This window comes from Brachionichthys hirsutus, chromosome 2 (assembly GCF_040956055.1).
Source record: "Brachionichthys hirsutus isolate HB-005 chromosome 2, CSIRO-AGI_Bhir_v1, whole genome shotgun sequence".
Classification (NCBI taxonomy): Eukaryota; Metazoa; Chordata; class Actinopteri; order Lophiiformes; family Brachionichthyidae; genus Brachionichthys; species Brachionichthys hirsutus.
In genome coordinates, this window is record NC_090898.1 from 7,231,861 (window position 1) to 7,243,881 (window position 12,021).

The 12,021-nt window shown below is 43.4% G+C and overlaps 1 protein-coding gene across 1 annotated transcript; it reads left to right on the forward strand.

Moving 5' to 3' along the window:
- The first annotated feature begins 297 nt into the window (after positions 1-297).
- On the forward strand, positions 298-9,722 carry LOC137903628 (protein Wnt-2b-A). The gene is made up of 5 exons (XM_068747758.1): positions 298-467; positions 3,489-3,709; positions 6,330-6,607; positions 7,796-8,060; positions 9,493-9,722. The coding sequence occupies exons 1-5, from the start codon at positions 298-300 to the stop codon at positions 9,720-9,722; spliced, it is 1,164 nt and encodes a 387-aa protein (XP_068603859.1).
- The last annotated feature ends 2,299 nt before the right edge of the window (positions 9,723-12,021 follow it).

Sequence of the window (12,021 nt, forward strand, 5' to 3'; positions counted from 1 at the left end):
ACTAGGTGTTTGGAGAACGGACTAGCGCGGCGCAGCAGCCCACACTTGTTGCTTGCGTCGTCAGGTAAAGCTTTTGTCTGCAGCCAGACGTGTTTCTTGGGGGATTCTGGTGCGCACATGGCAGCGAGAACGCGCGTCTCACTCTCCTGACAGTTTTAATATGGAGGCACACGTTGGATAATGAGGCCTACCTTTTGACCGGCAACGTAATCAACGTCACACAAACCTTGACAGATAAAGTTGGGATTTTTCTTTTTCTTTTTCCTGAAATCATTTGGGGTTTAAAAACACAAAGCCATGCTGGGTTTAAACAAGATTCTGAGCCTCCGGACGGGCAAGAGTGGCCCGTCAGCCAGGCTCGCATCCCGGTCCCCTTCATGCCAAAACCCGGGTGCCAGTTCGAGGATTTACTGTGCGTGTCTCTTGCTGCTCTTGCTGGTGACGCCGCGGGTGGACTCTTCATGGTGGTGAGTGTTGTCCGCATCCATCACACCTACACCTGTCTGCCAAGAAGATGAATGGGAGGTGAACTAGCGCATCCTTTAGAAATAAACTATAAATAATAATTACATTAATAACATTATTATTATTATTATAGTCCAATTAAATAACGGCTCTGGGCATAAAAGTCTCGAGGAAGCGCCGTGCACGTTTTGAACATCAATCATTGATCTTGATCATTTAAATCAGCGCTGGAACTGCTCTGGATATTTCACAAGAAACGTCATAAACTGTCAAATAATTAAACTTATGACTGTTTTAATAAATATTTTCCAAAAGAAAAAACTGATCCTATGATTTTATTTGAACGATTTTCCATCAGACAGACATGATGTTATATATAACGTCATGATTTGTATCGGATAACTGCACAGAGCTGCCTTTGTCAACTTCATCTTTCTTCCTCTTTTGTGCATCTATGCTACAAATAATCTGGGCGCATGCAGCAGGGTTTATTGGAAACAGTTTCAGTATGTTTCTTTTTTTTTTTTGCCTCGTATTAGTTGTTACGGAGAAATGAAAGCAAAACTCTACATATGTTTTTCTGTCATCGCTTAATTTAAGTTAAAAGTTATGGGGCATTAATAGTAAAAAAAAAAAACAAAAAAAAAATTATGAGCTGGTGAATTTTATTTTATTTAAACTACTTCAGGATTTTGTTTCTGAAACACATTTTCTTCGGCTCATATTGTTGGCCTGCCATATTGAGCAATAATAATAGAGCAATAAATGTAATTTATGCGCTGTTGGCTGCGCGCATGTTCAGCTCAGCTGGAGCGCGCATTCAACGAGGCAGGGCGGTCATTAATTCACCACGAAGGTACCATGCACGCACACTCACACACACATCCAGGAATGACTTTTCTAAAAAGAAATACCGCAGAAAGATCTATCTACATCATAAGAGAGGGGCGGAAATATATATATATTTCTTGCTTGCGCAACACGCGAAATTGTCCATTTGTGTGAACGTGTTTAAAGAAGTGTCTGTGTGTGTGGGCGGGCGGGCAGAGCAGGGATGGCATGCCCAATAATCTGTGTAGATTAAAAGCAGTTATGGGGAGTAGAGGGAAGAGAGTGTGTTTCAGGGGAATTTAGTGTTGGAGATACAGTTTAATAATGTTAATCAGATTTCCGTTGGTATGTGGCATTAACAATAAAATCATTTAATGGTGTTACATTTTTTAAAATCAAATATGGAAAGCAAATTGATAGTGGGTTTTTTTTCATTTATTATAATAGTCCAGAAAACCGTGTTATATTCAATTTAATGTATATTTGTGATTATGTTTATCTCTCTGGCCAATAAGGTTGATTTAAGTATTGCTCAAAATGAGTTAAAAAAAAATTGTGAAACTTTTTTCATATTTAAAAATTGTCAGTGAAAGCTTCCCATTCAAACAAAAATGCTCAAAAAGCCACAATTGTCACAGCTTTCAGTCATTAGTTACACATTCAGCGAGAAACTCCGTTGTCATTAAAAGCAGTAAAGCTCAATATTTGCTTTTAAAGTTGACCTTATTAACTTAATCCAGTCAAATTATATGTGTTAAGAAACCTCCTTGGTCAACATTGTTCTCCAGAGCTTCATTTGTCTGTACTGAGATTCTGCTTTCTTCTCATTCTCTGAGGGACAAGCATTCTTTTTTTTTTTTGCTCTTTTGCGGTCACCATGGCAACCTTAAGCAGAGTTGGAGACACAGTTGATTCATGAGCTCGAGGGCTGGTAGGATATATTACACCTCCTGATGGCTAGCGTTATTGATTATATAATAGTAAACTCATTTTGATTCTGCAATTAGATATCATATATTTTAAGAAAAGTGACGTCAGACTAAATTGAAAGGAAATTGATCACAGTGGCGAAAACGTTTTACAACATTTTTAATTAGCTAAGGTAAACAATATAATAGAAAGACCCCTGATACAGAAATGCAAAAAATGAAGGTGAATGTAATCAAGGAGGAGAAGTCGTGTCATCAGCCGTCAATAGAAGTCTCACTAACTTGTCTCCCATTTGTCCTTCATCAATGTTTTGATCTATGTGATATAAATTACAGAGCTTCACGGCATGTTGCATTAGGCCTGTGGATCCCGATTTATTATCCAATAAAATCCACAAGTCCTCAAGACAGAGAATGAAGTGTGAATTGCTGCTCTGGCTCTTTCCCCTGACGAGCACTTTGTTCTTACCGCTCCTCTCTAATCCCACTCATGGAGAGTCGAGAGCCTCCAGTCTCCATCCTGTCACCTATAGCCTCATAAAACCTGACCACACAGCTACACGCTCCCTGACCTCCCCTCAGTGACCCGCCAAAGCGCTGCAGCCACTGAGCTGCAGGACGGGCTCCTGCACACACACACAAACACACACACACACACAGATATAAAAGAGAACATGGTGATTGGACTAAAGGTTTGGCCAGATCAGCGCAGCATTTACAAGAGGACACTGCAAGAATCTCTTTGATTTGGACAAAGGAGGCTGGAAGGAGAAAGCAGGAGAACTGTGAGTGAGATGAGAATGAGAGCGAGCAGACGGAAGACAGAGCAGCGCCGAGAGTAAATGGGGGTCTTAGTTTGACAGGGTTATTGGAGGCCCCGGACTTTGTGCTCTGATTTGTGACAACGTGATTTCATCCATTCCATTGGGAAACATTTAAACACACGATCACACGCAGGTCTTGTGGAGAGGTTAAGTGCTTATTTATTTGGAGAGCAGAGTAAATGGTTTCCCCTCCCCCTCCTTCTTACAAACCTTAAACTGTTAAGTGTAGTGAACTCTGACTCACAGAGGACTGTTACTACAGTTCCTCCTGATGAAAGTGTGTGTGTGTGTGTGTGTGTGTGTGTAGCCACGTTTGTGTCAACCTGCTGTGTGAGCGAAGCAGCAATCAGGTGCATCGTGTGCTTGCCGTCGTTTTATTAACTCGCACGAATGAACCCGGACTTGTTTGACAGTAAAGCAACTTGTTTTGTGTCTTCAGGTACATTGGTGCCCTGGGGGCCCGTGTGATTTGCGACAATATTCCCGGCTTGGTGAACAAGCAACGGCAACTCTGTCAGCGCCATCCAGACATCATGCAGGCCATCGGCGAGGGCACCAAAGAGTGGATCAGAGAGTGCCAGCACCAGTTCAGACACCACCGTTGGAATTGCAGCACTCTAGACCGCGACCACACCGTGTTTGGACGCGTCTTACTACGCAGTAAGTCCATGTGGCCAAAGAGTACGGATACTTAGCCTGAACCCGAGCCCCATCTGCTTCTCATTCTCGCTCCTCTTCACTTTTACTGCCTTATCTCTTCCTTCTCCTGTCTGTCCTTCTCCCCTCGCTCTGCTCTTTCTCCGGTCTCTCCTTCTCATACTCATATATGCTGGTGCTCCATGTTTATAGTCGCTAATGGACTGTTGCAATGCCTTAAGCCTCGTCAATAAACACGCAGGCTTCGAGGCAAGGGCCTGTCGTCATTTCGCTCTTCTTCGCCAGACGTCTCTGTTTTGTAATAGATGCGTGCTTTTGTTACAGATGTACAAAGAGATGTACATAATGTTAGCGTAGATGTTTCTGGTTTTTTAAAATCCAGTGTAAGTATATGAATCCTTTAAATGCTTGTGACATTTTCTAATGTCTAAACAGTTACGTCTGAGCTCTTTAGTCGAAACGAAACAAAAATTGTGCTTCTGTGTGAGCTGGTTATAGCACAGAAAGCATTAAATGATTACTGATCGATCGATAATGCTTCGGCCAGTGCAAATACATTAGCAGATTCGTGCTCTGAATGCAGAGCAATGTGTGCAGTGATGAACCTGTGAGTCTCCCGTGCGTGCAGCACAACCGGTAAAAAAAAAACACATTTTTGAGTAAATGCTTGATTTAGTTCACTGGCGTGAACTCAGGTTGCCCAACCGCTGGATGCTTGTCTGAACAGACTTTTTATCTGTCGACACGGACTCTCCTTTGCTTGTTACTACCCCTCTCACAGCCATCCTAAGCATGTGAGGTCCAACGATGCATGGAAAAAGTAGCAGATATGGAGATAGAAACTGTGTGTGTGTGTGTGTGTGAGTGTGCGTGTGTGTGTGTGCGGTGGAAGGAATAAACAGTAATGTAGATGTAAATATTTAGAGAGATATTCTCACTATCAGACAAACAACACAGGTTTGAATGATGACCAGCAATGCCCTCCCTCCATCCTCCCCCACATTCACCCCCACCCAAAAGCACCCACTGCCCCCTTCTCCTCACCCCAGAGAAGGAATGGGACATTCCAGTGAATGCAGAGAGAGCAGGTAGGCTCTTCCAGCCGGGGCTCGTTCAGACAGAATTGCATCTGGTTTTTCGATGTTAAACTAACCCCAGCAATAATCGTTGGATAATCAGCAATATATTAGTTTAATATGTTATTTTGAGGGGGTCTGATGATGGAATGTGTACATTGCATTCAATATGTCACTGTGCAGGGCAGTGTGCTGCTTAACACTGAATTCATACATGTCAGTAAATGTAATGCACCATTGCATTACTTTATGGAACTGTTTGCAGCATTTAAGCACGTCAGAGCTTGAGGTTGAGTTCAGCATAAAGCAATTATATACGTGGGCATGGCTGGAAGAAGGTGCAGTTCAACAAAGCCAAGAAACAACTGTCTTGTGCACATTTTGTTAACGTGCAACCGCGCGGCAACCTAATATAAAACAACATTTAAGGTCCAGCATCCTGTTTACACAGACTTGGTGGTGAAAGCAGTGAGCGTGTTCAGTCCTCCGTCAGTGTCTGCAGAAGACCGAGGCAGAAGCATTCAGTCACAGTGCTGCCGGGGTCATCCGTGTTTGGGCAGCGGCAAAATCATACGTAAACGCTTGAAGTCGGTTACTCATGCGGCACCAAAGTGAAACATGTGTTTATAACGGTATTGATTAAAATAGAGGTCAAAGCTGATTCATGTGGCCCAAATATGAGATGGAGCCTGGAGTCACGGGACGCGGCTCAACATTCAGTGACTGGGAAACGCAGCCGAAACACATCATGTGTTGGCAGCTTCTAAAATAAGGTTCATCCTCTTGGGAGTTGAATGTTCTTGGAAAATTCCACAGCAAACATGCATTTAATAAATGCAATATTTTGGGTCCTGCTTAAGGGACGAAAGGGGTTTTGCCTCTGGTGAGCGCGAATATGCATAGTAAATGTAATGTGATGGTCATTTATTTAATAGAGGGTTTTCCCAATGTTGCGGCTTCTTCATAAATGCAATGTCTGAAAGAAGGATTTCACCTGAATTGCGGAGATTTGGTAGAGAGAGAGGGCGAGAGAGCGAGAGAGCGAGCCAGCATTGGTTCCAAATGGTCATCAGGTGGCCAGTTAGGACACAAAATCATTAAAAACCTTTTCTACACTACCGGAGAAATAACGTTCATAACAACACATCAGCTCTTTTCTGAGCCACTCAAAACATGAGTCATATTCTAAGAACCACAAAAAGCACAGCAATGATAGATAATGTCATGACATCACCCTGGCGCTGATTAATGGGGTATCACTGTGTCTGTATTTAAACAATTTACGTGAGTCCCACAGTGAGGATTATTTCCATGATAATATTTAAACAGCGCTGTCCTATACACCACATCAGGCCTGATATGCACCCGTCAGCTGCGCCTTCTTGCCCTCATGGCTCACACCCAGCGCTGGTCATGGCATGATCCGTGTCTGTGCATGCTTGTTAACGTTTGGGCCGCACACTTTCCAGTTTTTAGTCATGCACAAAACCGCATTGTGTGATGAGTAACTGTTTGCGTTCCTCTCTCCGTCTGTTCCCGTCTCTCAGGCAGCCGCGAGGCGGCGTTTGTCTACGCCATCTCATCTGCAGGAGTGGTGTACGCGCTCACTCGAGCGTGTAGCCAGGGGGAGCTGAAGACGTGCAACTGCGACCCCAACAAGCGTGGAAGGTCGGGCGATGACAGAGGAGAGTTTGACTGGGGTGGCTGTAGTGACAATATCAACTATGGGATAAAGTTCGCCAAAGCCTTCATAGATGCCAAAGAGAGGACGGTGCGAGACGCACGGGCCCTCATGAATATTCACAACAACCGCTGTGGCAGAACCGTAAGTGTGTGATCACAGCGACATCAATTTAATGCAATGCTAAACAGTTTATTTTGCAGTGCACATTTTGGTTTTGTAGGCCATGTTTTGATACGTCTGTGTCCTGAATTTGATTTCCACCTGGAAATCAGTTAGTTGGAAGAGTTCGGTGACTTATCCCATTAATTTGGTGCAAAAAGAGGGGTTCATTAAACACTTTTATGTTGAAAGGTTGCACAAAATAAATGCATAGATTCAGATAAATAGAGTGTACTCATTTTGAATATGCCTGTAATTGTTTTTCCTGTAAATTTAAACTAGACTATAAAAGCACTCAGAGAGCGCAAACCTTAGCCGAGCAGCTCATTCCCCTCGTAATTGGATTTACACCATTCACATGGTGATCTGGATCATCACCAAAAGCTTCTAAATTGTTCTTGGTATCTTTATATACCAACCAGGAAAAGTAAAAGTGAATTGGAGTTGGTGTGTATTTTTTAACTGATTTTTGAATCCGTAAATGGGGTTTTCAATTTTAAGATTTACTTTTTTTTCCTGACTCCATTCTGGATCAAATCCAGATGAAATTTGGTGGTAAAATAGAGATAGAGGTTCCCACCCTACATGACCGTCAAATTCCATAAACATCGGTCAATAATCAACCGAGATATTGAGGAACAAATTCTGTAGCTCCTTTGACTGCAATGTTAATGGCAATTTTGAGATTTGTTTCATCACTCCACGTGATCCATAATCCAGAATCTCTTCTGGATCATCACCAAATTTAATAATCTGTTCCTGGTAACATTCCCAATATTTGTCCTCAAAATTGTATCAAGATCTGTCTGTAACATTTTTACACTTTCATGTGTTTTGTCAATAAGCTGTGTGGGCTGATTTCTAATTATATTGAGCTTGATTTGCTGTGAAACCGAAAATCCCAAGGGACATACAGCTTGCATTGACATGTGTGCATAAACATATATCATATCATATATTATAAGATACATATCACATGATAATCACGGCCCTGTGTATTTAATCTTTTTTCAGAAGTAGTGTCCCTGTATTTCTGGTTAATTCAGACTTCACTGTAAAATGTTTTTATGGGGGCTTATTCTTTCACAATTGCTGCATTTTAAACATACGAATAAATCAAATTTACAGATGGCTAAAACACACAATCCCCGCCTCTCTTTATGCGATCAGGCGGTGAAGCGATTCATGAAGCTGGAGTGCAAATGCCATGGCGTGAGCGGCTCTTGCACCCTGAGGACATGCTGGATGGCCATGGCCGACCTCAGGAAGACTGGCGATTACCTGAGGAGGAAATACAACGGGGCCATAGAGGTGACAATGAACCAGGACGGGACTGGCTTTGCGGTGGCCAACAAAGCCTTCAGGAAGGCCACCAAGAACGACCTGGTCTACTTCGAGAACTCTCCAGATTACTGCCTGCAAGACAAATCAGCAGGTAAGAAGGTAAAAGAAGACGGACTGGACTGACTGACTGAGGCAGTTTCTCATGGATGTTGATGGATTGCCCCGACTGTGTTGTGTCTTAGGCGTGTTATGTGTATGTTGTGCATATGTTCATGCATGACTAGTGTGTTTATGTGTGTTTGTGTCTGTGTAATGGCAGTCAGATAACTCAGCAGGCCTCCTGTGTGATGTCTGTGCAAGCTAATATCCTTGTACCCTGGGGACATGGTGGTTTTGTGACCACCTGATCTCTATCAATCTCTGTCAACACACACACACACACACATCTCCATGGTGAGAAGAAGTCTTGATCAGCCCTGACACGATTCACCCCCATCGATCCGATCTGTATTGTATTTCTCGGATTTTTGACATTGACACTTCCATCCCTCTGAAGCCCAGCTCTTCCATGTTCTCACTCCCTTTCCTTGTCTTTTCTTAATCTCCTTATCCATCCTCCCCCCCCCCCCCTCTTTCTCACCTTCCCAAAGGAATCCACACCCTCGGGACACAAGCATCTAATAAGAAAAAAAACCCATTTCTTTCTGTCTGTCACAGTCTCTCCCTCTCTCCCTGTCTGAACTAAGCATAGCTGGAGGGCAGAGTGGGCCTCAGAGTATGAGAGCCTGTCTGTCACGCTCCACTGTCCATTTAACCCCCGTGCGCACACACACACACACACACACTGGCTTCAAAGGGAGCAGTGGCTTGGGAAAGGCAGTGTAACTACAGGCTGCTCTACCAACACTGCATAGTTGTGTTTGTGGGTCTGTTGTTCTATGAAAAGCTTGTTGTGATAGGTAGCAGTTCCAACAGGGAACTTCTCACACAACACACTAGCACTAATCTCTGTGGGGATGACATTCACACAAGACAACATGTCACAGCATTAGCGAGACTGCTAAACACTTTGATGCACTCAATGACTCGCATGGTTCTTTATATCAAATATTGAATTCAGCAGAGAGTTGAAGTGGATGCAGGGGTCTTAATCTTAGATAAAGACATTTGTAAAGAAGCCAGTGACCTTGGAGAATATATTTATTTGCAGAATATCATGATGCTTATTTGTCGAGACAGAGAAGGAAAATTCAGGAAGGAAATGTAGTGTTATGTTCACTATTTCTGTTTTTAGCTTCCACAAGTGCAAGACCATCACACTTCAGCGCTGTGTTCAGTCCAGCAAAGACCAGCTAATCATTTGAAAACATAGACATTCACATTCAGTAGATCCCACGAAAATAAGAGCAAGGCTATTTACTTTTTGATTTTGAAACAGTTCATTCATTTTCGTTTCACCAAGTTATTGATTTGTCAAGTAATCATTGCAGCTGTTGTGAGAACTTCGGCTCACTGCAGACCCGAAGACGAGTTGAGAGAAGCTTCCCCTCTTCGGTAACTAACTGTTTCGTACTTCCTTGCAGGATCCCTGGGTACAGCTGGGCGGATTTGCAACAAGACATCGCGCGGCACGGACGGCTGTGAGGTCATGTGCTGTGGGCGGGGTTACGACACCACGAGAGTCAAACAAATCACCAAGTGCGAGTGCAAGTTCAAATGGTGCTGCGCCGTGGAGTGCAAGGACTGCGAGGAAGCTGTGGACGTACACACATGCAAAGCTCCCAAACGAGCCGAATGGTTGGAAAAGACCTGAAGACCGCACCTTCCTTCTTTTATAATCACACCCCACCCCTTGGTCCTTTGCAGGACAGCCTGTAGAACATTGCATTCTGGGAAAGTTTGTCCAAAAGTACTGTTCATCTCCGCCCCCCCACGTCAGTTCATCAATGCATGGCTTTTCTACCCATCTCTGTTAAAGCACTAGAGTTCAGTAACAGTCAATATGCATTAATGCTTTAGCCCCTTGGGAAGGACCCAATGTCTGAAATGGAATATGATGATCAGCAGTGAAACTTTATGGTTCAAGGGGATTGAGCTTTTATCAGAGGTTCGGTCCAGATGGCCTTTTTTCTTGTGTGTGTTTCTGGTTTAAAATGTTTGCTGCTTTCATGAGGCTTTCCAGACACCCTTTTTTTTTAACGTTACCTGAGCCTTCAGTATTATTGCAACATCATATACTCACATAACTTTCTTTCTTAGTGAGGGAAAATACTTTATGTACCACAAAATCAAACACTTGGTTGGACATTGGGAAGTAGCTTGACAAGTTGCACTTTGAGAAGCCGACATCGCTGTGGCCAAACTGAAGTCAAGGCAGAGGACCACAAGGAAGGACGGGGAGATGGACGATCAAACGAGCACATGGGCGGATGGCGTTAATGAAACTTTGAATGCAACTGAAAAAAAAAAGGCTGTTGAAATGGATTTATTTAAATTGTAATGTGTTGTTTCATTTCTCATCTGCGGATGAGTCTGCACTACATGGTTGACATAAGGAGAGAGAAGAGCGCTCCCATTATCCTAAATATTCAGTGTACTCTAGTTTTACGATGAAAAACTGATGGTGCCAAGAATAAAAAGAGGAAACAAGAGGAAAAAAATAAAAAAAGAAGACCTGGATGGTCACTCATACGCACATAACCAAAAACTATTTGGCAAATGTGACTCCTGTGCTCTCCAGCTTGCTTGTATAACATTGTGTATTTTGCCTTATCCAAACAGATATTCATATGAAATATACAGTTTATTGGTATGACACTGGAATCTTTGTTTTTTTTTTGTCCGGGCAGCTCAAACATAAAGGTTGATGATAAGAAGATTATGTAGCACCAACAGAGCAGAGCAAATGATAGTCAGGCCCGCACAGACGCAACTCAACCACGGTACCACTGCACTCTGTGAGCCATCGCTTCCACTGGTGCACTGAGAAGCTTCTGCACTATGACCAACACCCGTGTGGCCGGAAGAGTCGAGGCACCGAGCCAGGAACGGCAGACAAAATGAAGTGCGTCTGAAATCCCTGAATTGTGCAGTACATGTTTGTACTTCTATCGAAACTTGAGGGTGAACTAGAAACACTTTTGCAACCCATAAGCATATACAGGATATTTAGTTTCTTAATAGGTGGATTGTATGTAGGCATTTTGTGTAACCTAACAAAATTGTTCAACCCCCTCCTTTACGTTAGATTTACTGACCAGATATACAACAGGTGGTCGTCACTTAACGACGCAGTTATACTCCGAAGTCCCCGACATCGTTTAGCAACCTGTGGAGCCACAACTTGGCCAACATTTTTCATTCATTCATCTGTTTTCGTCCATTGTTCCACATTGCGGGTCAAGGGAGTTGTTGGAGCCTATTCCGGCTTGCTAAGGGCGAGAGGCGTGGCACACCCCGAATGTGTTGCCAGCGTATCGCGGGGCCGGCAAAAAGCTGGCGACGCTTCCAGGGTGTATCCTGGCTCTCTCGCATAGAAAAGTTGGGATAGGCTCCATGCAACACCCGTGACCTGCATGGCGGATAAAGCAGAGATTAAATGTTTTTATATTTGCATACTTGTAGGCCATTTATACTCTACGTATGTACTCACTCACAACTCTGCTGCCAGTGCTTTCCGCTCATCCTAACAGCGATTCCTTGTTGCTAAACATACTTTTACATTTCGTAAAAAGCCCCGTCGTAACTCAGAGTCGTCTTTAAATGAGTACTTCATTAAGTGAGAACCAGCAGTATTTATTAATGTGTGTAGTACATCAGTGTGCAGCAACCAAACCACGCATGAACAGTTTCAAAAGATATTACACATTTCTCCAAAATACCGCATATAATGCAACTTTGCTTTATTCAACTCCTTCATGACAAACATCTGTCGTAGTTTGCTTTGACCTCTACCGCAAACGCGATGCAGAGCCAGACAGCAGGTCCCGGCAGCATTCCTGAGGAATGTTAGCCCATTCCTCGCCGGTTCATCACGGAGCACCTCCGTGTTCTAGCGCAGGTAAGGCGTTCCTTTCAGCTTCATTCTTCCTTCTACGGACACATAGGAGCGA

Coding starts and splice junctions, on each gene's coding strand:
- LOC137903628 (XM_068747758.1), top strand. CDS start 298: ATGCTGGGTTTAAACAAGATTCTGAGCCTCCGGACGGGCAAGAGTGGC. Junction 6,608..7,795: donor ACAACCGCTGTGGCAGAACC/GTAAGTGTGTGA, acceptor TTATGCGATCAG/GCGGTGAAGCGATTCATGAA. Junction 8,061..9,492: donor CCTGCAAGACAAATCAGCAG/GTAAGAAGGTAA, acceptor ACTTCCTTGCAG/GATCCCTGGGTACAGCTGGG.